At 42.5% G+C, this 24,468-nt stretch overlaps 1 protein-coding gene across 3 annotated transcripts in view; it reads left to right on the forward strand.

Annotated features, from left to right (window-relative positions):
- LOC138719267 (neural-cadherin-like) overlaps positions 1-24,468 on the forward strand; it is a 56,528-nt gene that overhangs the window by 25,896 nt on the left and 6,164 nt on the right. For all 3 annotated transcript variants that reach the window (XM_069854364.1, XM_069854365.1, XM_069854367.1), the window contains 17 exons: positions 2,837-3,009; positions 3,135-3,302; positions 4,208-4,457; positions 6,535-6,662; positions 7,760-7,946; positions 8,106-8,249; positions 9,965-10,248; positions 11,232-12,849; positions 14,632-14,725; positions 15,474-15,658; positions 16,255-16,487; positions 17,468-17,745; positions 19,198-19,412; positions 19,699-19,830; positions 20,638-20,761; positions 20,913-21,045; positions 21,128-21,308. In XM_069854364.1, the coding sequence (XP_069710465.1) occupies positions 2,837-3,009; positions 3,135-3,302; positions 4,208-4,457; positions 6,535-6,662; positions 7,760-7,946; positions 8,106-8,249; positions 9,965-10,248; positions 11,232-12,849; positions 14,632-14,725; positions 15,474-15,658; positions 16,255-16,487; positions 17,468-17,745; positions 19,198-19,412; positions 19,699-19,830; positions 20,638-20,761; positions 20,913-21,045; positions 21,128-21,308 (4,527 nt within the window). The remainder of the gene's footprint in view (positions 1-2,836; positions 3,010-3,134; positions 3,303-4,207; positions 4,458-6,534; positions 6,663-7,759; positions 7,947-8,105; positions 8,250-9,964; positions 10,249-11,231; positions 12,850-14,631; positions 14,726-15,473; positions 15,659-16,254; positions 16,488-17,467; positions 17,746-19,197; positions 19,413-19,698; positions 19,831-20,637; positions 20,762-20,912; positions 21,046-21,127; positions 21,309-24,468) is intronic.

Genomic DNA, 24,468 nt, shown 5'->3' on the forward strand with positions numbered 1-24,468 from the left:
CTCATAAATAAGTCATCCTTAACAATGAGAAGTAATCTGTTAGGAAATAGTCTACATATCTATCTCGACACTTCAGAGTCATGCACAAAGACAGAAGATTGTGTTGCACCATTTAGAGTATCATAGAGCAACTCCAAGTACCAAATCACAAATCAGTGCAGACTGGGAATACCCATTTCTGCATTTCTACCAGTGCTTTGTGCAAACCTGGCTAAAGCAGCAATGAGAAATGAGGTGGGAGTGATCTCACTGGAGAGAAATATTCTCGGACAGAGCAGAGAAGTCCTTGAGGTAAAGATAATATTTGTGCAAATGTGAACCTTTCTACTCTACCTTCAAACATGTCCTTCAGGTGAAATTGCCCAGGTAGTGAAGGTGAGAGGCAGGATCACCTCCCATGCAAGGACAGGCTGAGAGAGTTTGAGTTGTTCAGCCTGGAGAAAAGAAGGCTCTGAGGAGACCTTACAGCGACCTTCCAGTACCTGAAGGGGCTACAAGAAAGCTGGGGAGGGACTGTTTACAAGGGCTTGTAGTGATAGGACTAGGGTCAATAATATAAACTGGAGAGGGCCAAATGTAGACTAGACATAAGGAAGAGCTTCTTCACTGTGAGAGTGGTGAGGCACTGGCACAGGTTTCCCAGGGAAGTTCTGAATGCCCCATCCCTGGAGGTGTTCAAGGCCAGGTTTGATGGGGCCTTGGGCAGCCTGATACGGTGGGAGGTGTCCCTGCCCATGGCAGGGGGGTTGGAATGGGATGATCTTTAAGGTCCCTTCCAACCCAAACTATTCTATGATTCTATGATTCTGTTTGGTAATCATGGTGACTTCAGCACTTCTGAGGAACGGGCAGGTTTTTTTTCTTTTTTCATGAACACAGGGAACCAGCAGTGGTCCTGAAGCAAAGGCAGCCCTTTGGGATGGGGAAACTGCAAATAATGAGGTCACCTTATGCAGAGCACTTTTCTAACAACTATACATAAGTAATCACTGTTTCATGTCATAGAATTAAAAATAGCTTTTTCTCTGACAAGACCAAATGCCATTAGTCATATGTTTCTGCTCCTCCTGTAAACTCCAAGTTCTTTGTTCATCTGCATTCGGATGTTGGTCAAATTCCTGATTTAAGCTATGCATCTGATCATCTGGCTGTAAAACAGACATTAAAGAAATGCTTAACTCTGTGCAGCAGGAATGGTATTAGAGTTGTGCCAGCAGCAGGCAGAAGTACATGAAATGAGAGTTCAGCCCTTCCAAGTAATTTTGCAGTTTCTTGTATTGTTTCTTATGCAATTTAACAGGATTGGACTATGAAAGCATAAATTTCCTAGAATCATAGGCACAGGAAAACCACAAAAAAAAAAGATTTTACAGTGTTTCTTAGCAATAAATTCCATTTTCATTAATCTATTTTAGTGCCAGTAAATGTCTTCTGGGACTGGCTTTGGCTGTTACTGACATACCAGGGACGTGAATCTTAGGCCAATTAAATACCCTGGAGGATGATGTAAGCTAATTAAAGCTCAAATTTGTGTTCATGGAGCAAGTGGTTTTGGTGGTTTAAGATTTTAGTGCCCCACTGCCACAGACTGTAGGTATTAAGGAACAAAATCAAAACAGAAAACGTGGCCACTTCACATTATGGCATGTAAATCTGATTGTCCCACCTCAGAAATGCTAAAGGAGACACATACAAGGGACATAAAATATAAAAAAACATTTCTGGACAGTTTCTGGACAAGGGGTCATTAACTAGACTGACTGGATTGTCTAAACCTAACTGCAACAGCCTTCCCACTGCCAGGGGCTGTTTCAATACACTGAGTTGATGGAGTCTTGGTGCATGGAAACGGCTCAAAAACCTGACCAGGCAAGCACTAGTGGCTGCTTGGAGGAGGAATTGGGACTGGATGGCTGAGGATGGAGGGAGGAACAGGACCAATGTCAGATCAGAGCAATCTAAAGACTGGGATGTGGAAGAGAGGCAGGTGGCAGGAATACTGATCGCTTTATACATAATCATGCAGGGAGGAGGGGAGTAGGAAATGACTGCTCAACGTTTTGCGTAATCTTATTGGTGTCCCGGCCAGGATTCAGGCTTTCAGAAGACAAAATGAATTACTCTTCTGTGCAACGGGTACTTCAACTGTATGACTCTTTCCCATCAGATTTTTAGATGATGTTTATAAAAGCAGGTTCAAAGTCCGTCTAGGACTTCAGACACAAAGACACGGCCTCTCTCTCAGGTGGTTTGCTGGGTTCAGGGAGTGAGACCTAAGGAAAAGAACACATATAAAAAGATGATTGTACCCTTACCCTGGGCAGCTTCTCCAAAACCCTGGGATGCTGGGAGGGATCTTCACTATGACCTGAGTCTTCATGCTTGGTGATTACCTACTGCCTTTTGCTGACGATGCTGCTGCCATTACTCACAATCAGGATTAATTCAATCTACATGGAATTCTTTTTGATGCCAACCTGCTCTTATTAGCAGCTGAGCCCAGCAGCCTGGGCTGTGATCTGAAGCAGCACGTGTGCAGGCAGCTGCAGGGTTTGCCAACGCCACCGTGGAGAAGCGTGAGTGCTGGCAGTGGTGTAGTCAGTAGACCTGCTTCACTGGCAGCTGGCTTAACAACCCAGCATGTCAGGGAAAAGGGAAGGGGAAGCTAAAAGAGGACTGTAGATGCTCTGTTAGTGGTGATACTTTATAACCTGCCTCATTACAGACAGATTTAATCTCCTATAAAGGGCACAGAGGTTTTACGTGAGGATTCCTATTACACACAGCCTGGTAAACCAGAGTGAGACCTGCTGACAATACTTTTGTCTTTTCAAAGACTTTCTCAGTGAAGACACTCCGGTGGGGATGAGTTTCCTCCGCGTTGCTGCTCGTGACAGTGACCAAGGTGTGAATGCTGCTGTCACATACTCAATGATAGAACATCAACTGGAATACTTCCAGATCAACCCCAGCACAGGCTGGGTATATGTGAACCGCCCGTTATCCCAGGTAATGCAACTCTGCTTGGAAGAAAGCAACCTCCAACCTCTCAAATTTATTGCAGAGGGTTAATTGCAATCCCTTGATTTGTACAAAATGGTTTGCAAATATCCTTGATCTTCTTCCTTTCATAGACTACTCGCATTAGTCGTTATATTGTAGCAACAGATGGAGGGAACAGAAGCAGCACTGTGGAGCTAATGGTAACCATCACTAATGCCCTCAGCCAGCCGCCCCAGTGGGAGCAGAGCAGATACTGGGTAACCATCCCTGAAAACACCATTCGTGACACTAAGATAGTGGTATGTTAAAAGTGCAATTACTTCCCTTCCTCTTCTTTTCATTTCAGCTGCTTCTTCTGTTGTGCTCTGTCTCCATGTCAAAAGTATGCGGATGCCCGCTGTGCTGTTTCCTTACCAGCCTTCACAGCTGTGCACCCCATTAGTGTTTGTTGGGAGTACCTGTTGCAGAATAGGCTAGCAATTCAGCTGGCAGCAGTTTTCCCAGTGACTTCTTGCACCAATAACTGTCAGGATGTGTTCCCACAGAAGCAAGGCTCATGCCCTGTTTATGTGAGGAATCCTTGGGTGTTACCACCAAGCGCCAGCCCCTCACTCCTCCATCCTCAGTGCACCTGCATCTTTCCTACAGCTTTTCTCAGTTTAGCTGAATTCATTGGCTGTAGTTTGCTGTGGGCTCTTCTAACCCAAATCAATTCCTTTTTAACCTGTACAGATTTATTCTTTAAGGATAGTCTCTTTGTAAATTGTGAGATAATTCCTGCCTTCCTCCTTCTGCATATAATATCCAAGCATTTAGAAACAATTTAGGTTTTGCCTGTATCTTGCCTGGTAAAAAAGCGTCACTCAGTGGAGAAACAGTATCCTTTTGGATTGCTTTTTTTTTTTTCTCCAGAAGGGGGAGAGAGGAGGAATTGATGAATTTCCTTTAGTCTGTGATGCAGTTCTTATTTGGCCTATTTGCAGGCAGGTGTATTTACTGCTGATTAAAGACCTGCATCAAACCTAAGTGTTGTAAAATGAAACTCGGCTCTGTGAATGGTTTCTCTTTTGTCTGTGATGTGAGTCATACAGGCATGTATGTTCTTGGATAACGTGTGCATGTATGGTTTTGCCATCAAGCTGAACATCTAACACTTCCCGCACTGTGCTTCATGAACGTATGTGGTGGCTCTTTTCTTCTTCAGACTATCAAAGCCACATCCCCTCTTGGTGATCCCAGGGTTACATATAATCTGGAGGAGGGTCAAGTTCCAGAGACTAACATGCCAGTTCGTTTCTATCTGAAGCCAAACAGAGCTGATGGATCTGCTTCTCTTCTAGTCGCTGAACCACTTGACTTTGAGACAACTAAGTTTTTCACCTTGACAGTCCGGGCACAAAATGTAGCAATGACTCCTTTAGCTTCCTTTGCCACTGTTTGTGTGAACATAACAGGTAAGCTTTGCTGCTGTTAGAACACCTCAAAATTCTTGTTATTTTTAGTATAACATCATGTATTAAGGTACCATCCGTGAAATGGCAAGCCATCTAAGAGTGCATTGTGTGTTTCTATACTGTAAAAGTTAGTTGTACTGTCATTAAAAAGGTCTGTTCGAGACAATTTCTGAGTTCAACTATAAAATGTGATAATGCAAAAATGGGCTATGTAAATGCTTTTGCTAATAGCAAAGGGGTTTTTTTTGATAGAAGAAAAAATCTAGTAACTGTCCCCAAGCTATTGAAAGGAAATGAGTATTACTGGAAATGTTGTATGTTATAGAAAGAGAAACAGCCCAGATAGATATCAAACGGAAACCCACTCTGTTTCGGGGTTTATTGTTACATTCTGAATTTTCTGTTTAACATTGAAGTTAAAAATGAAAATGGAAGGTACAGTTTTCAAAGATTTGATCCAACCCTCCTAATAGTGGGATCTTTTTGTAAGGCTATATAAGGTACTATAAATCCGCATAGAACTACAAATCTGATTTTAATCCCTGCGTTTTGAAGCATTAGTGGAGTAACTTTTGATAGCTAGTCATTTAGATTAAAATATGAATAATAATTACTACCAAGTGGTAATTTCAGTGGGAATCCAACTTGCCTGCTTCACTTTACCACAGTGTTGTCCTATCTTCCACAGTCCACCACTGCAAAACCCGTTCAGGTTTGTACAGCAGGAGTGCTTCAAGTCAGTGTCTCTGCCTCGTTGTAGATTATGGACTGTGTCCCAGAAGTTTTTTCCTACAGTGTAGTTATTGGTATCAGAATTTGGTAGAAACTTAATTTTACTCACAAGCAAAAATCCTTTTTTAATAACTTAGTATTTAATACAAAAAAAGTAGTTTTGCACACACATATGCATTAGTTTTAGAAAAGCAAGTTAAACACCTTTAAGAGAGAAATAGCAAATAAAAAGTTTCATATGCAGAATTGTCCTTTATTTATGCACAAGAACACAGTGAATTTGCTGAAACTTATCTCTAACGAGACATGTTCTTTTCTATGAAACATGCAAAAAAAAAAAAGCCTGTTAGAAAAGAAGTTTTTGAACTTGATATGCATATAAGAAAGAAAGTGGGATTGATGGAAGCCCACACTGGAAACTTGGGGAAAAAAAGGCAATTTTAGGGAGAAAAATGTGTCAGAAACTGGCCCTTCAAAACACTGGACATATTTTTTCCGAGTTTAGGTCTCTACAGAGGCCAGGTAAGGAAGACAAGCAAGACTAGCACGGGTACAAGCTTAATGTGGATTTATGTGTTGCCTAATCTGACCTGACTGCAGACAGCCACTACAGGGCAGCTCTTACTTTCTGTCACCTGCACAATCTTACCATATCCCTTGTGTTGGATCTGGCAATTACACAGCTGCAGAGTGTGTCAGATCACAGCTAGCTCTTTTCTCTCCAGAGAGTCAGTCTCTCTCAGAACAACAAAAAAAGTGCTGTTGACATGGGGCTGTGTGATCCAGCTCATAGGAGAGGGGATGCCATGGCTTACAGCAGGATAACAAGAGTGGGATGATCAGCATGCTTCCTTTGGACATTGGCCAGTAGTTAGATGATGGGAGGCTGATGTCCAACTGCATCTTAAGTAATCATTAGGTCCCACAGCCTAACGTAACCTTACAAAGGCCAGGGAAGACTGTTTACAGACATTCCAATTTATTTTAATCAGGCCTTAATAAAATACTGAAATCAGCTACTGCTGTAGATAACCAGCTCTTTACAGTCTGTGGATGAAGGGCCTCCTGGTTCTGGCATTCATGGACTTACTGTAAGATCATTGCTGGTCAAGTTCTTAGCTACTAACTTAGCTGAGATCAGGACACTGTCTCCCAGAAACTGCTCAGTGTCTATAAAATGCCTCCTGACAGCTGCCAGGAAAATGGGAAAACCCAAAGCAGGATTGCTTCTTCCTATGAACACCGTGAGTTCTTTCTCCAAGCAAAATTAAGACTGTGGGAAAAAACATAGTAAAAAAGTCTTCAGACGTTTTCTCACTGTGGTCCCCATCACCTCCTTTTACAGATGTCAATGATAATGTTCCATTCTTCGTGTCTTCTAACTACGAGGTGTCTGTGCCAGAAGGAGCTGATGTTGGCACATCTGTGGTCCAGGTGTTAGCTATGGACTTGGATTCTGGCCTACATGGAGAGGTTTGACCTTATATCCAATTCTTTTGCTCCCAATAGGCGAGTTTTAGTATTGTAATTAGTGAGAGTGCACAGACAGCAGGTGACAGGGTAATGAGCCACAAACACTTCTTACGGCACTTGTCAAACACTTGTCTGGCATATGCCTGATGTGCAGGCATATGGGATGCAAGCAGAGAAGATGCTGTTCATAGTCTTGGGATCCTGCATCATAGCAGCTCATCCTGATCCAGCAACCATGACAAAGCATTGCTGTTTGATTCTCATGATTGCTCCCATGATGAGACAAGTGGAGATGAGTGTAGAACATGTTTCCAAACTCTTGTCTCTTCAGCTCGTTATTTAATTGACCATCAGTGATTTTGTTCAGTCAAACATGGCCCTTTCAGTATGGTCAATTACATAACATTTCCTTTCACCATCATTAGTGAACCCCAGGAAAAAACAATGTTATGAAGGAAACTTCTCATTTTGTGTGCATTTTCCTGAGCCCTTTTCAAAAATCCTGCTAGCTCTTCTTGGATGGAACCCTGGCTAGTAGAGATCTGCTGTTCTGTAACTTCAAGTTCATTCTGCAACTTCTGAAGTGCAATCTGTGTGGCAGAACTGCCTGGCAGAGCTGTGGTCATGACTTGGGGATGGAGATGAAAACATTTGCTTCCAAGGAGGAGGGCAAACCTTTGTTAAAGGATAAAATGTGAAGAGCTTTCATCAGCAGAGGTTTTAATTTTTTGAGACCTGTTGAACAGGACCCAAACTCTCAGCCCCACTTTTTTTGCAATCAGAAGGAGAGTGGGTTGCTAAAGCTGAGGAGGCACTAGGGAAGATGTCATTCCATGTGCTGTCTGTCCATCTGTTATTCACAATCTTTCTTAAATGCTCTTATTGGTCACTGTTGGAGATCAGATACTGGGCTTGATGGGCCACTCGTTCTTCTGTTTGAAAAATCTGGGTTTTTTTTACCAAAATGGGCAAAAGACTGAAAAATTATGTCCAGATGAACTGTCTTTCTTCAGTGTTGCTGCTTTGCAGGCAGATCACAACACCTGGACATACAAATGAGAATGGAAAATGCAACCTCTCAACTATCTGCTTTTTAGGTTCACTACTTCATATTGAAAGATGCTAGCAAGGATTACCAGTTCTTCACCATTGAGCCTGAGACAGGAATTATTTCCACCTATGCATCTTTTGACAGAGAAAAAAGAGCCTCTTACTTGATTGAAGTTCAGTCTCAGGACTCTTCAGAATCTGCTAGACCTGGTGTTCGTGGGCAGCCCAACACAGGTAAAACTAGTAGGAAATTATTTATTGGATAAAAGATACCAGGGATTGGCTTCCTTAGCTTTTCTAGATTTGGGAGATTTGTGAGCTGTTTGTAATACAACAAGGTGTTCCACCTCTGCCATTTCTACTCTGCATGTTCTTCTTGCATCTCCATCTTAGACACAGCCTACGTGAGGATTTTTGTCAGTGATGTGAATGACAATGCTCCCGTATTTCCTCAGTCATTGTATGAGGTCAGCATAGATGAGGACAGGGATGTTGGAAGTCTTGTTGTGACAGCAACAGCAGATGATGAAGATGAGGGTGAGTGGACCCTGCATGTCTTTCTGAGTCCTCTTGGTGTTACTATGTGTTGTGTATGGGGCTACTTCCTTCACAGACAGACAAACAAATCTCTGAATTCAGGAGATGATTAAACTTTGCAAGCCTTTGTAAAAGTGAGGAGAGAATTTCTGGGCACTCAGGAGCATTTTCTTTTATTAGGTGCTCAGGTTCTCAGTGCAAAGATTAAGCTAGCTGACAATCCACTTGAGAAAGAATGAAATCACCTGTAGCCCACCCTGGTGTAACTTCACAAGAAGAAGCATAAAACCTCCCTCACTCCTGAGCATGTGCTTGCTTTTTTCTGACTCTTGTGCTTTCCAGATATCCCTGGGAGGCAGTTTTACCTTTTACTATTGCCAGAAAACCAAACCTTTGTCCTTTTCTTTGGTGAGTTAGCAGGTTGAATGTGCTTGTGGAAGAATCTGACAAATAGTGTAAAATATAGGATGAGTGGCCAGAAGTGAAGGCAGGGAGAAGGCAGGAATAATAAAGGAAAATAAAGGGAAAGCCAGACCTTCCTTCTGGGGCTCACACTTACATCAGCTCTGGTGGTATGAAACCGCCCCTTCATGTGTTAGACCAGATGGGCCACGCCAGCCCAACAGGGTGCACCACCAGTGAGTTCCTGTCTTTGCTTCTGCTGTGGCTTTTTTTGCTTCTTTCATAAATTGGTCTAGCTCAACTTCCTGGAGTAAACCAAACCTATTGAAAAAAAGAAAGGAAGCTGGCGCATTGGTGACAGAATGCAACTGAGCACCAGAGGAACATGTTGCTGGGAGCAGGTGGGAGCTGATTATTCCTTTTGGTAGCAGTGCTGTAATGCCTGTCTCTCAGTGCCCAGGATGGAGAAGTAAAGAGGCAATTGAAAACCAGCTGCTGCACTTGAGAGAACTTGGCAAAAGCAATTAGCAAGTGATGCTCAAACTCATGCTGCAAAGGCAGCCAAGCTGTTCCAAGCACTAGTGTCGAGAACAGCCTTTTCTCTTTCTTGCCATTCATGTTGCTCTAGTCTTCTCATGTGCAGTTGACTCAAAACTAAAAATGCAGAATGTTCATTCTACCTCTAGTAGTTCACCTGTTTAATTTGGGAAATTATTTTCTGTTCTGGAATGCAGTTGTGTATTTTTTTTTTTCATTTTCATATAATGAAACATGAAGCACCAAATAACTGTATTTCTCTTGTTCCTGACCATTTTGCAGCAATCAAACAACTGCTGTTGTACAGCTGAAATGTTCTTCTGAGATGAATTCTTGCTCAAAATAGAGGATTTCTGTTGTATTTTAGCACCATCCAGTGGTTAACAAAAGGAAAAGTTAAGGAATATTGGCATTTGAAATGGGAGGCTTAGGAAACATTGAACAAAAATAGCTTCTAATATTTTAATAGTATGGGGTTTTTTATTATTAGCAGATGAATGTGCAATAAGTTAGAATCACACAATTCCTTCATTATCAATAAACAGGTGCTTGTCTGTGACTGCAATTTATATTTGGGGGGTAGGTCTGCATCTATATTTACAATCTACCATACATAAATCTTTCAAATTACATACATGGATCATTCTGTTCGTGGCTATGTCTATGTTTTATCTCCCACACACACTTTAAGAGTCTGGGCACCTAAGATTTCTCTTGGATACACGTCCACTGTGTGTAGCTGGACTGAGCATCCAGTCATTTACTTTCTCTTGTAGGTGCAAATGCCAAACTAAGGTATCAGATCACATCAGGAAATGTGAAAGGAGTTTTTGATGTGGAACCTGAGACTGGAACTGTCTTCATTGCTCAGCCTCTGGATTACGAACAAGAACAACGTTTTGAGCTCCGGCTTGTAGCTTCTGATGGAAAATGGGAAAACCACACTCTTATCATCATCAATGTTGTCAATATGAATGATGAAGCACCAGTCTTCACCCAGAACGAGTATCAGGGCAGTGTCTTGGAGGAGCTCACAGATCTGCCTGTGCTTGTCCTAAAGGTAAAGCAACTTGCACAAAGCAGGGGAAGACCTGACTTTTTGTTCAGCTCAATCCCATCCATTCACACAAATCCAAAAAGATAGTTTCTGTAGGGTGGGTGAGCCCTGGTCTTAGGACTTAGCTAGCAATTTTCCCTAGAAGTGTGAAAGAGTGAAAAAAGCCTGGTTGAATTTGCATGATTATCTTGCTCTCTTGACCAGTATGAATAATGGTTGGGCTTGATGGTCTTAAGGGTCTTTTCCAACCTAAATGATTTTATGATTCTAAATGTTGAAAAATGTGATGGCTTTCCTTTTCAAAGCAGAGTTAGTGTATTTTGAGTAACTGTATAAGCATAGCATGGTTGGCATGTGTACCTACTGTCTTTAAGTCACAGACTCTTTGGCTACATTTATACTACCTAATAAACATTACCAGGGTTTGTTCTTTGACTCTGGAACTTAAAAATTTTCAATTTTTTGTTGTCAGAGCAGTCCCTGGCATGAGGATTGCCTGGCTGGCCCAACAGGCAGTCTCCTAAACAGTCCCTGGATGCAAATCAGGAGCTGGGAGTTCTCTTTGGCCTGTGCTGATAATCAGCTTGGATGTATGGCCACCCTGTTTTAGCAACCTTCTGCTCACTCAGGAGAAAGTTGCCCCTCTTTGCCTGTGTATTCCAGCTCCAAAGAATTTCACAAGAAACATTTGCTCAGCAGATCTGCTATTGCTTCCGTTTGGTTCTTCCTGCAGTTATTTCCCCTTTCCAAAACATACTGGGAAGTAAAATATGTTAGTCTGTCTAAACATGATCTTTTTGTTTCCCTAGGCTGTGCATGATGTTTATTGAAAGAGTACTTGATCTGAGTGACTCAAACCAATAGATGTTTGCTGTTGAAATGCGTGCTATTAATTTAGCATGCACAATACCAACTGCCATCAATAGAAGAAGAATGATTTCCCCTTTTCTTCTACATAAACATTTACCTGCTGTGGCTTATTCCAGGTTTCTGCAACAGACCCCGACCAAGCAGCTGATCAAAATGCCATTAACTATTCCCTGCATGGACAGGGGGCCGGTAGTGAGTTCAGCATCAATGAGAACACAGGCGAGATCAGCGCAAATAAAAGATTAGACCGTGAGAAGCGATCAACGTGGCGCTTTCTGGTTCTTGCAACAGATGAAGGTGGAGAGGGACTGACTGGCTTTGCAGATGTGATCATAGAAGTGAGTGATGTGAACGACAATGCACCTCTTTTCCTCTGTGTGCTAGATGGCTGTTTCATGGGCCACATCCCTGAGGATTCTCCAGCAGACAGTTCTGTCATGGAAGTGACAGCAGTGGACCTTGATGACCCAAAGGCTGGGGTGAATGCTGTGCTAACATACAGCATCATTCAGAATGTCCAAAATGAAATTAATCTGAACTTGTTCTCAATTGACACGGTCAGCGGCACCATCTCTACAGTGCTCGGGTCCCTGGATCGGGAGAAGGAAGACAAATACATTGTAGTGGTTGAGGCCAGAGATGGAGGAGGGCTGACTGGGACAGGCACTGCCACTATTTTGGTGACTGATGTAAATGATCATGCTCCAGTTTTCCTGCAAAGGATCTACACTGCATTTGTCTCTGAGAATGCAAGTATTAACACTGAGGTCGCGGTGGTGTCTGCTGTGGACAGAGATGAGGGAGAAAATGCCATGGTGACATTCAGCATCCTTGATGGTGACAGTGACCACAAGTTCTCTATAGAGACAGATGAAGTGAACAACTGTGGCTTTATCCGGCTACGAAAGCGGATTGACTTTGAGAAGCCTCATGAAAGGGTGTTCAATTTGACTGTGAAAGCAGAGGACATGGATTTCTTCAGCATCGCTCACTGCGTGATCTATGTGGAGGACTCCAATGACCATGCTCCTGTCTTCTACCCCCAGTTCTATGAAGTGTCTGCGCTGGGGGAAGATGCACCTGTTGGCACCAAAGTTGTCCAGGTTTCTGCTGTTGACTTGGATTCTGGCCTGAACGGAAGGTTTTCTTTCCACTTGCTAAACAAGTCTGACCCAGGTGGCCAGTTCTCTGTAGCTGGTGATGGGTGGGTGATGGTTGCAGGACTGCTGGATCATGAGACAGTGACACAGTACCAGCTCATTGTCATTGCCACTGATATGGGGCAGCCTCCTCTGACTGGCAGTGGCACTGTTTTAGTGACTCTGAAGGATGTAAATGACAATGGACCAGAGTTTGAGGCTCATTATAACCCAGTGGTCTGGGAAAACACAGCTTCTCCACAGATCATCCAAATGAATGAGACCTCTACTTTGTTGTACGCTAAGGACCGAGACACTGCTGCTAATGGAGCACCTTTCTCCTTTCACCTTCTCAGTGATTTTGATAGTCTGACTAACTTCAAGTTGCAGGACTTCCACAATGGAAGTGCCTTGCTCACGGCGCTGCGTACCTTTGACAGAGAAGTGCACAAGGTGTTCTACCTGCCCATCCTGATCACAGACAGTGGGATCCCACCAATGAGCTCCACCAACACACTGACTGTGAATATTGGGGACCAAAATGACCACCCGCATGCTGCTGGCTACATGGAATGTCTCATTTACAGCTATGATGGTAAATCACTCTCTGATGCTTGCTTCCAAGTGTGACAGTAAGGCCAAAGGAGCAGTTGTGAGATTCACAAGAGGAATCTGGCCTGTTTCACATAAGCTAAGGTCCTAGTAGAGGTGCTACTGAAATTTGCTTAAGCTGTAGGTGTGTGGGGCACAGGACTCTGGGCCACCTGGTTTGAGGAAGGAACTGAACCAGCCTTGAAGGAAGGGCATTGCTGACTGCTATTCCATTCATGTTTCTATAAAACTTGAGTAATGTATCTTCTTTCTTCTCTTTAAACCTTTTTCCTCCTCCAGACTGTATTCAGTTTTAGTGATTACTTTTAAGCTGAACTTGTGTAAACTGCCTGAGACGTTCGTATAAACCTTCAGCTGACAAGTGCTGTTATGGGGAAGATTTCTATGAATGTTTACTGCAGGCAGTGCAAGAGCAGCTACTTTTCCCTCTTGCTTTGGCAATTAGCTAGCAGTTCTCTTGTGATCCAAGGTCCCCACATATTAAGCCCAACAGTAAAGTAAAGCACACAGACAAAAATATTTTAGGTTGTTTGCATCCATGTAGGCTCAGGTTGTTCCTTCCTCTTCTACTTTGCTATGGTTTGATACAACATTAAATAGATTGTCTGTTGTGGGCACACTAGAAACTACTTCTGTGTAGGTGCTGTCAACTGTTTATTTGTACTGAAATGTTGTTCTGCCTATTGTGTATTCACTCTTAAGTTCAGTTATTGTGAAGTTGAAAACAAGTTTGGTTGCTGAGAAGCTCTGCTTGTAGCCTGAGTACCAGATCTTTTCTTGAAGCCCGAATTCCCTTCTAGTTGCCTCTTTAAAGGTTAAACTCATCTGTACTGTTTATTTTTGAGAGGGACCATTCAAGTCTTCAGATCTTTGGTTATTTAAAAGGTTAAGGAGAGACAATCAGAAGACTACTATCATGTTGCATATTACTATCATGTAAGGTGGAAATCGAGTACCTGTATTCTGCCTTCTGCAAAAATATCCAATGAATGTTGCCACAGTTGCAGAAGAGTTACACTTTTCTCTCCTTTTTTTCATACGGTCCCTCAGTTGTCAGGGTTTGTGCTGTTCCCTTTCACAAGGTGAAGTCACATATATTTTCCTCCTCTTCACGTTCCCTTGTTTCTTTACTCGGTAGATATATGAATTCACATACCTGTGGATCTGTCCTTCAGAATTAGCTTTTCTAAAACGAACAAAAAAAATACTAATTTGTGAGCCTTGCTGAGTGGGTGCAAAACCACCAGAATATATGCTGCTTTCCATCTCATCCTGAAGTCTTACCATCTACTCAATATAAGCTTGATTGTTGTATTTTGGACATCCTCTCTACCTTCCTGTAACTTCCTCCAAATTCCTACTGGGTTCAGCATTTTGAGTGTTTATCCTGCCAGACCCTGATCCCAGTCTAAACAACTCTGTAAGTTGATCGGGTACTGCAGCAAAAATAATGAAAATGAGTAATTCTGTTGTTGTTGCTGAATATCTCTTAAAACTGTTCTCACAGGTGTCTTGCCTTTTTTCCTTCCAGTTGCTTTTTGTTGTAGCCATCTGTTGGATTAAGTTTATATAGCCATTGAGCAAGCACCTGATAAGAAGGGCAGCATGTGGCATTTGAAGACTGGTGCACATCTTCTCTAAGGAACCATCACAACTATTTTTTTAGAAGTTTTAGACTTAAGATACATGGCAACAATTTGAATAGCAAACCTGTTTGTGTACGTGTGAAGGGTCTGACTGTGTCACTTATACTACGTTGGTTTAGGTATCCTCCCCACGACTGTGCTGGGCCAGGTCCCTGCCCCTGATGATGACGACTGGGATCACAAAATCTACCAGTTTGAAGGGAAAACATCAAGGTATTTGAGAGACAAATGGGAAATGTATGGAAAACTTGCCCTCAAAAAACATAAGAAGTATTTAAATGGCCTTATTTTGAAAACAAGTGTGTAAAAGCATTTGGTTGGTTAGACACATGTGTGTAGCTCTTCAGACTGTGAGGGCACAGTAATTAATACTGCGTGCCAAACCAGTCTGCTTTGTGTTACCCGATGGGCTAGAACACCATTCTGAATTCCTGTTCACAGTCATACCTATAATCAGTATTGATGAGCTGCTACAGAAAAAATACCTACAAATTTTCATCTTCATTCATCCAGGCTCCTGGAGAATTGCTGTTCCTGTGTTGTCACTGATTTTAGGACCTTATTTGTATTGGATGTGTTCACAACAAGGTTTGTGACAGGGCTGAGATGTACATGTACCATGTGGAGGTTTTGACAGAGGTGTCACTCTCAATGTGTCTAAACTAGGAGTTTTCACTGTTTCCAGTGTCACTGCTATAGTAACCTGAGTCTTCCTGCACAGTTAATATGGCATGGAGCAGGAAGAAACCTTTTTGATATACTGGTGAAGAGTCACTGGGTTACAACAGATGGCAATGCAAGAACGTTCTGTTCTGCCCTGTCCCTTCATGGGAGAAAACATCTGCTTTCTTTCATAGCTTTCCTAAAATAAAGTGGATCAGAAAAATACATCAGTGATTATAATTACTACTTAGCTTTTGAATTTCTCATAGATTGTTCTTTGGCTTAACTCTCATTACAGGTACTTTATCCTCAATGATAACTCAGGTTTGCTGACTATTAAAGAAGGAACTCCACCAGGAACATACAACATAAAAGTTAGAGTCATTGATGGAGTCTGGCCAGATGTTGTCTCAACCGTAAAAGTCATAGTGAAAGAGATCAAAGATGATGCCCTCCGTAATGCTGGTTCTATACGATTGAAAGGTAAGCAATGTGATCAAGTATTTTAGGATCATAGCACTGAAATCTACATCTCAAATGTTACTGCTGTGTTGCTTGGAATTCTAATTCTCCTAGACATGAGATGTGAGTTAATAGTCTTCCAGGTTTGAAAATGCATCTCTTTGCATTGTCCTCTGATGCTACATGTGAAGATCATCTATGGAGGAAAAAACAGCAAGAAATGCTTGTCTGATGCCGAAGACAAAGATGAAAGACTTCTACACCAACTTTTTGACAAAACAGCGATTTATATTTCAGAGAAAAACTATTTGAACAAGTGTCTGCCTGAAATTTACTAATTTTTTTCCACCTTTGTGGAAAAGTAAAATATTCTTAAATATGTATCTGATTTAAAAGAATAATAATAAAAAAATAAATAGAAAAGTCAAAAAGCCTTGGAACACAAACCCTGAGCAGAAACCAGTGTGGAAAATTTCACAGCCTAAAATGAAAATATCCCTGATTTTGAAGTTGAGTGCATTTTCTGCAACTGCAGTACTTATTCTGTAGTGCTCCTCTCTTTTATTGCTACAACAGTTGCAAGATAAGTCTTTCTCAGGTTTTTAACTCTGTTACAGGCATCACTCCAGAGGAGTTCATATCCCAATCACCTGGCGAACAGAGTAAATACTACCAGATGAAGAAGCTGCTTTCAGAAATTATATCAGTCCAACTTGAAAACGTTCACATTTTCAGTGTATTAAATAGCCCAAATCAAACCCAAGGAGTTGATATTTGGTTTGCTGTTTATGGTCCACCCTATTATAAAGCAGAAAAACTTAATGGCAATGTAGCAGCCTCCAGATTGTGGGTAAGTATCCATACCATGTATGAAACCACAGCATCTTCTCATTGTGTCTGTTCAGATAATGCCCATTGCCCAGTGAATCCATGTACTTAGAATGACTGAGGGAGTGATGTGTGAGAAAAATGGATACTTTTAACCAGTGAAGTCAAACAGTCCTTTAGCACTTATATTAAACTTTTCCAATGTGAATATTTCAAAAGCCAGCCTATAAATACATATGAAGTCACCCAAACACAATGAGCTTTTAGGAGTGTGAACATGTTTTTTCCTATTGAAAAACTGTGTATGTGTTTGGCTGTTATCTTTCTACACGGTGGCTTAAAGTTTCAATTTTTAGTCTTTTAAACAGAAAGGTTCTATAGCTGAAACTCACAAACCAGTCAAAAGTTCCAACAGTAAAATAACTATTTTTCAGTAGAAAACGAAGTTGGAAATGTGCACTGTCAATTTAGTAAAGCTCCTGCTCCTCCTGCAAAAAAAGTATCTATAAAAGTTAAATGGCTCACTCTGTTGGCAATGTGTCTGTTGATGCAGAGGCTGAAACAAGAGTTATGTTTAGAGTCAGTGCTGCAGTACTCACTCACCCTTGCCAGAAAAGGGATTTCTTCATTGTACAATGCTTGTCCACCCTTCCCAATATTTTTAAGACGGAAGTCCAAATTAAAAATACAGCTCAGATTCTATGCAAATAATCTGTCAGAACTATAAATGATTACAATGTTGCCTCTCAGTTTATGATGAGTATGACAATATTTTTGTCTTCTAAGTGCTTGCTCACACTATAATTGACTTATACCAAGGCTTTAGCTTTAACAGATGCTAGGCAGAGCTGCTTTTGGCTGTATAGAGTGAAGAAAACATTGGAAGTAAGTAGCACAAAACCAGTTTTGAGTATAAATAAGACTTGGGCTTATCGCAGCAGTCATTAGTGAGCTTCCTCTCTGTGGAAAAGCCAGATGAATGCAACTGATTGTTTTCCACAGCTGGAAGACATCTTGGATATAAATATCACCCAGATTGGCATTGATGAATGTGTGACAGCAAACTGCACTCATAGCACTGGATGCATCAGCAAGCATGAACAGAGTCACCTGCCTACAATAACCACGGCTGGAAGTGTTTCACTGCTGTCTGTGACAGTCCTGAGTCTTGCCCTCTGTGGCTGTGCAGCTCGGGAGAGTCCTCATCTCTCCTGCTCCTCATACCAGACAAACCCGTGTCTCAATGGTGGCACCTGTGTGGATACCGATCTGGGCTACAGGTTGGTAAAGCTTTGTCTGCCGTGCAAGCAAAATGTTTCTAGCTCAGTCAGTCAGTAAGGAGGAAAACTAGAAGTTTGAGGAGGCATCACTGTGTCTCTTCTCACTGTAGCGGATCTGAGTTTTGTTATACTTCACACACAGGTCTTGCAAACAAGCCTCTGTTTTCAGGTATGTACTTAGGTTTGGCATAGTCTCCAGGAAAACCTTGGGAAGTTTGCACGCTGCACTGGTTTCTTTAATGTCATCCTGCAAAATGTTCTTATTTTATGCAGCCTATCTTAATGATGTTAAACATTTAAATCATGTCACTTGTGTCACTTAATAACCTCTTCTTAGCATTCCTTGCTTCAATTTTTCTCCAAAAATGACATCTCATAGATAAAGAGAGTATAAAGATGAAAGAAGAAATGATGAGACTATACTAGCTCAGAATGAACCTGGTCCCCTTCCAGAAGGCAAGCCTTAAGCATGTTCGCTTAGAAATGGTCCTCCCTACATAAGAAAGCAGAAACAACTGGCCAGACTCTTCTGAGCACCCTTGATAGGGGTGACAAGACTCAGGCTGAAGCTGCAGAAGCCCTAGTCTTAGTAAAGATCTGAGTCTGACTTTGCTACTAAAGTGTTATCAACCAGGGAAATTTTGCTGCCTAGGACCCCTTGGTAGGCTCTATCGCCTGTCATTTGCTTGGCTCAGAGGTTTCTCTGCTTCTACTCCATTTTCAGTATTTTTTTGGATAATTTCTTTCTGCATCCTATTCCTGTCATTCTGCTTTCATTAGGTTCTAGCCTTCTCGAAGCTAAGAAATAGGGGCCAAGCTCATCTCCCCCCCTGTCCTCCTGCCCATTTCTGTTACTCCTTTGATTTCTCCCTTACAGGTTTTGTTATTGTCATGCTGTGATTACTCTTTCATACAGAATCCCCAGAGTATTAAGGGAAGACCCCCAAGCATCTCTTTCTGATAGCTTAAAGGAAATAAACAAGAAAGTAGCTTGCCATAAGAGTGAAGATATCAAGATCTACAACTGTCACATTTCTTATCCCGTTTTCTAGGTGATATTAACTTCCCACACCCTCCCTTTGCTTTCTCTGTCAACATTATAAAGTCTTTAAACAAGCTGATAACTAAGCCTACTGAAAAGTGGGTTTTGGGTTTTTTTTGCTGAAAAGATTAGACTGTTTTATGTGCTTTGTATATTACAGCAGCTCTGACATTTATTTACAGAATATTCTTGCATAGACATGTTATCATTTAGAACCAAAACTAATCTGTGTTTGTACAAAAAAGTAAATAGGGAACATTTTATGATGGCAGTTTTGCTAGTGCTTAACACACACAATGGCCTGGGCACCATGGGCTCCTGTGTTTAAAGTGGAGAGTCCTGCTCTAGGAAAAGACTTTTGCAGCTTCTGCTTGAGTGGTATATTTTTGCTTTTCTTTATTTTTTAATAGATGCAAATGTTCTGCAAACTTCCATGGACCAGACTGCCAGCAGACAAAACACACCTTCAGAGGCCACGGTTATGCCTGGTTCCCTCCTCTTAAGCCTTGCTTTGAAAGCCGCATCTCCTTAGAGTTTATCACTGAAGTTGCCGATGGCCTTCTGTTGTACCATGGACCAGTGGCACAAGGGCAGCCAGGAGAATGGGAAGATTTCATTGCCTTAGGTTAGCAATGTAAAGAGTATTTATTCTTTGTGTTTGTGTAAAGGTGAGATTCTACTTGTTGAAAGTACTAGTTGATGGGTTTTTTAGAAAAGAGTCAGAAGGTTAGTTTTGGAGAAAAAGGAGAGTGTGAAACAACCCACCAGCATGCCCAGTTTGTATCCTGTGTTAGAAGTTGGATTTTTTGGAACTGGGTAAAGAACTCCTCCAACTAACTGTAAGAGTCAGTTCAACTGGATGTGAGAGCGAACACGGTTCATGTATATCCAATAAGAGTCTTTCTTTGCAGAGCTCTCGGGTGGCGTCCCATCATTGACCATCAGGCACAGCTCTGGGGAACTTTTTCTGCAGCTGTCACGAAAAGTTAATGTTGCAGATCGTCGCTGGCACAATATAAAAATTATAAATGATGGAAAGGCAAGTGTAAATTTGGACAGTGCTGTGGAAGCACTGATTCTTGTACCTAGTCATCCCTCCCAAATCTTTCCTCCCTTCTGCAGAGCTCTTTCCTCAATCAGTCTTCCACCATCTCTGCAACAGCAGGCAGTGAAGCAGAACACGGCCTGGAGAAGTCCAATCCAGTTTTGAAATGGGCCATGCAATTTTTTTTTTTGTTTAATGATCATGTCTATCACTTTGACCACAGAATTGTGATTATCCAGGGGCTAAATGCTTCCTGGACTGATGGAGTAAAATATCCTTAATTTCTCTGAATGGGAAACTGCCCTACCAAGTGATTTTAGATATGCAGCACAAAGGAGATAGATATGCTTTTGTGTGAGGTTACATCTTGCATCTCGGAACATCTTGCTGATGTAACACTGGTGAAGGCATTTGCTATGCTCCCCCTTCCTCCTCCATAGACAAGCTGGGGGCCATATCCAGGTCTGAGATGGGGAAGGCAGCAGACCACCTGCTCTGCTAAATTGTCTCTCTGGATTCTATTTTGGCAGAAAACTCCAAGAAAATCCCATCTTGCCTCTACCATGTCAGTGACATGGCATGGTCATGATAGAGTCAAATCTTTCTTTTGTGTGGCTTCTTGGTTACACTCCATGTGTAAACTTCCAGATTAGTGTGTGGAAGGGTTTTGTTATTTTAATAAAGTTTCCTGCACTGTAATTGCTAGTTACTATCCCCCCTTTTGCTAAGTGAAAGAAAGTGTGTAATTAAAATGTATGCATGACTCTGGGTACAGTTATTTGAAACAATGTCTTTCTCTAGAAAGTGAAGCTGATTCTTGACCACTGTGTAAATGTCTCAGTTAGAGACAATGACAGTGGCATTAAGAAGATCTCCCAGATGGATCTGTCTGCCTGTGAAGCCTCTGAAGAGACTCTGGGATTTCAGAGGTAAAAAAACCCCACAACCCAAACCCACAAACTGGAAACGTAATTACTCAAAAGAGCTAAGGGAAAACAAAAGAGGAGAGGGGGTTGAAATTGAGCCAAGTTGCTGTATTTTGTGTGCCACTCATTGTTTCTTTGCCTCCTCTCCCTTCAGCATGGCAAGGCTCTTCAGTGGCCATCAGCCCCTGCAGCTGGGTGGTGTTAAGAAGACTTTGCCTTACCATGATTCACAAAGGCACTTCAGAGGGTTTGTTGGCTGCATTCGCAATGTCATCGTTGATAGTAAGGTAGAGCTATTCAGATGACTGCTGGGTTTACTGTTGTTAACTGTAGACATCTGATGTGACACCTTTTTCTGTCCTTTTCCAGGTCTACGATTTAGAGCACCCTGCAGAGTCCTTGAACAGTGCTCCCGGCTGTGTCCTTACAGATGAAATGTGTCAGAGCAGTGGGGTGTCCCCCTGTGGTGTCCATGGCAAGTGTGTTGGTGGTTGGGATTTCTTTCGCTGTGACTGTTCCCCAGGATATGCGGGACCAGCGTGTGAAAAAGGTACCACAAGTTCTAGGGAGAAGTAAATGGTGAGGATCTGTGGGAACACCACCAAGTGCGCTCCTTTAAATTTGCCACGACTTTGAACTGAGTTTCCTAATAAGACCATGCTCTACTCTAGGAATGATTGAGATCTGCAGCAATGTAAAGATACTTCTGACTCTTGTTTAATAAAGATAATGTCACAGAAGAGAGTCTTGTGGGACCTGCTTTCCAAGGGGGCAAGTGATCAGGTGGTCGTTCTGTCCTTTTTATCGCAACATCTTATTTCTTGATGGTGAAAGATAAAACATTCTGCATTGTCTCTTCTTCCTCTAATCATATTGATCATAAAATGTAGAATAGTTTAATGAACATCATACTGTTTGTCACCTTGCAGTAGTTATAAGAGTGATGAAGTTTCTAGCTTGGTATGTCCTCTCTGTTTTGAAACCCAGGGGCACAACCCTCGTGTCTTCAGGCCCAATTTTCCTTCTATAAAGTGAGGATAATTGCACTTTCCTCTGTCAGTGGAATGAATTGAAGCTTGTGGAATGCCCCTAGACCACAGCAGTGGGTTTGTGTGGAGACATAATATCAGGCTGGCTCCAGAAAATGCATTATCTTGTACAAAATCAGCATGAAATATCTATCAGAGAATAAAACATGCAAAAGTGCATAATGAAAACGCCACAGATATTGTAGCGTGGCCAGCATGTGAAAGGAGATGATTCTGCCCTTCTACTCCATTCTGGTGAGACTTTACATGCATTGCTGCATCCAGCTGTGAAGTTCTTAGCACAGGAAAGATACAGACCCGTTGAAGCAGGTCCGCAGGAGGGCCACAAAGATGATCAGGGGGCTGGAGCACCTCTCTTGTGAGGAAAGGCTGCGAGAGTTGGAGTTGTTATGCTTGGAGAAGAAAAGGCTCCAGGAAGACCTTATTGTGGCCTTTCAGTACTTAAAGAGGGCTTATAAGAAAGATGGGGACAGACATTTTAGCAGGGCCTGTTGTGCTAGGACAAGGGGTGGTGGTTTTAAACTGAAAGAGAGTAGATTTAGAATCATAGAATCATAGAACAACCAGGTTGGAAGAGACCCACCGGATCATCGAGTCCAACCATTCCTATCAAACACTAAACCATGCCCCTTAGCACCTCGTCCACCTGTGCCTTAAACACCTCCAGGGAAGGTGACTCAACCACCTCCCTGGGCAGCCCGTTCCAGTGCCCAATGACCCTTTCTGTGAAGAATTTTTTCCTAATGTCCAGCCTAAACCTTCCCTGGCGGAGCTTGAGGCCATTCCCTCTTGTCCTGTCCCCTGTCACTTGGGAGAAGAGGCCAGCACCCTCCTCTCTACAACATCCTTTCAGGTAGTTGTAGAGAGCAATGAGGTCTCCCCTCAGCCTCCTCTTCTCCAGGCTAAACAACCCCAGCTCTCTCAGCCGCTCCTCGTAAGGCCTGTTCTCCAGCCCCTTCACCAGCTTTGTTGCTCTTCTCTGGACTCGCTCCAGAGCCTCAACATCCTTCTTGTGGTGAGGGGCCCAGAACTGAACACAGGATTCGAGGAGCGGTCTCACCAGTGCCGAGTACAGAGGGAGAATAACCTCCCTGGGCCTGCTGGTCACGCCGTTTCTGATACAAGCCAAGATGCCATTGGCCTTCTTGGCCACCTGGGCACACTGCTGGCTCATATTCAGTCAGCTGTCAACCAACACCCCCAGGTCCCTCTCCTCCAGGCAGCTTTCCAGACAGACTTCTCCTAGTCTGTAGCACTGCATAGGGTTGTTGTGCCCCAAGTGCAGGACCCGGCATTTGGCCTTGTTAAACCTCATGCCATTGGTCCCAGCCCAGTGATCCAGCCTGTTCAGATCCCTTTGCAGAGCCTCCCTACCCTCCAGCAGATCAACACTTCCACCCAGCTTAGTGTCGTCCACAAACTTGCTAAGGGTGCACTCGATGCCTTCATCGAGGTCATTGATAAAGACATTGAACAGGGCTGGACCCAGCACTGAGCCCTGGGGAACCCCACTTGTCACTGGCCTCCAGCTGGATTTCACACCATTTCCCACCACTCTCTGGGCCCGGCCATCCAACCAGTTTTCCACCCAGGAGAGTGTGCGCCTGTCCAGCCCAGAGGCTGACAATTTCTCAAGCAGAATGCTGTGAGAAACTCTGTCAAAGGCTTTACTGAAGTCCAGGAAAGATAGGCTAGATAAAAGGAAGAAATTTTTTACAATGAAAGTGGTAAAACCCTGGAATGGGTTGCCCAGAGACATGGTAGATGCCCCATCCCTGGAAACATTCAGGCTTGGGTTGGATGGGGCTCTGAGCAAACTGATGTAGTTCAAGATGTCCCTTCTAATTGTAGGGGGTGTTGAACTAGATGGGCCTTTAAAGGTCGCTTCCAACCCAAATTATTCTGTGATTCAACGTGACATTTACATGACACTGACCATAGATCAGCTCTTGGTGACTCAGCCTTCCTCCTGTCCAGTCACTACCTGTGCCCAGAACAAGCAGATAAAGGATTGCTGTCAGGTAGTGAGACTGAAATGGTTGCTTGCTGCATAAGAGCATCAGTTCTGGTGATTTAGTGGGTTTTCATTTCCAGAAAAGTGCAGTACAGCTCTGCTGGGTGGCTCTCAGATGGATTCCCCAGGGTGATGGGGAAAGAACTAATTTCAGTGCATTTTCTCAATTTCAGATAATAAACACTGATTTCATAGCTCTTTGTAATTAAAAAAAAAAAAGAAATTATGTATTATGACTTTTGACTATGCCTGACCTGAGGCTTTCTCTTGTGCCAACTGAAATGGGAAGTAAAGTGCACATTTTCTAACAATGAGGATTACTAACTGCAGTACTAAACTACTGAAAGAAACATTAGATTCTCCTTTTCTGTCATAAGGTCAATACCAACTACTTTATAGGAAAAAAATTTTCAGATCTTAAAAAAAAAAGTTATTTGGCTCAGTGTAGGAATAACTGGATAAAATGTGTAACTTGTGACGGGCATAATATTACAGACATTATCTAATTGCCCTTTTCCTGACTAGACTTTGTATCCTTGATCTGTTCTTTGTCTCTTAATTCCCTTGGCACTGGAAGGGGATACTTTCCGTGATGCTTTATTATATTGTCAAAAGTTTTGACGAACTAAACATTCTGACATTCACAA

The sequence above is a fragment of the Phaenicophaeus curvirostris genome, chromosome 3, assembly GCF_032191515.1.
Source record: "Phaenicophaeus curvirostris isolate KB17595 chromosome 3, BPBGC_Pcur_1.0, whole genome shotgun sequence".
Classification (NCBI taxonomy): Eukaryota; Metazoa; Chordata; class Aves; order Cuculiformes; family Cuculidae; genus Phaenicophaeus; species Phaenicophaeus curvirostris.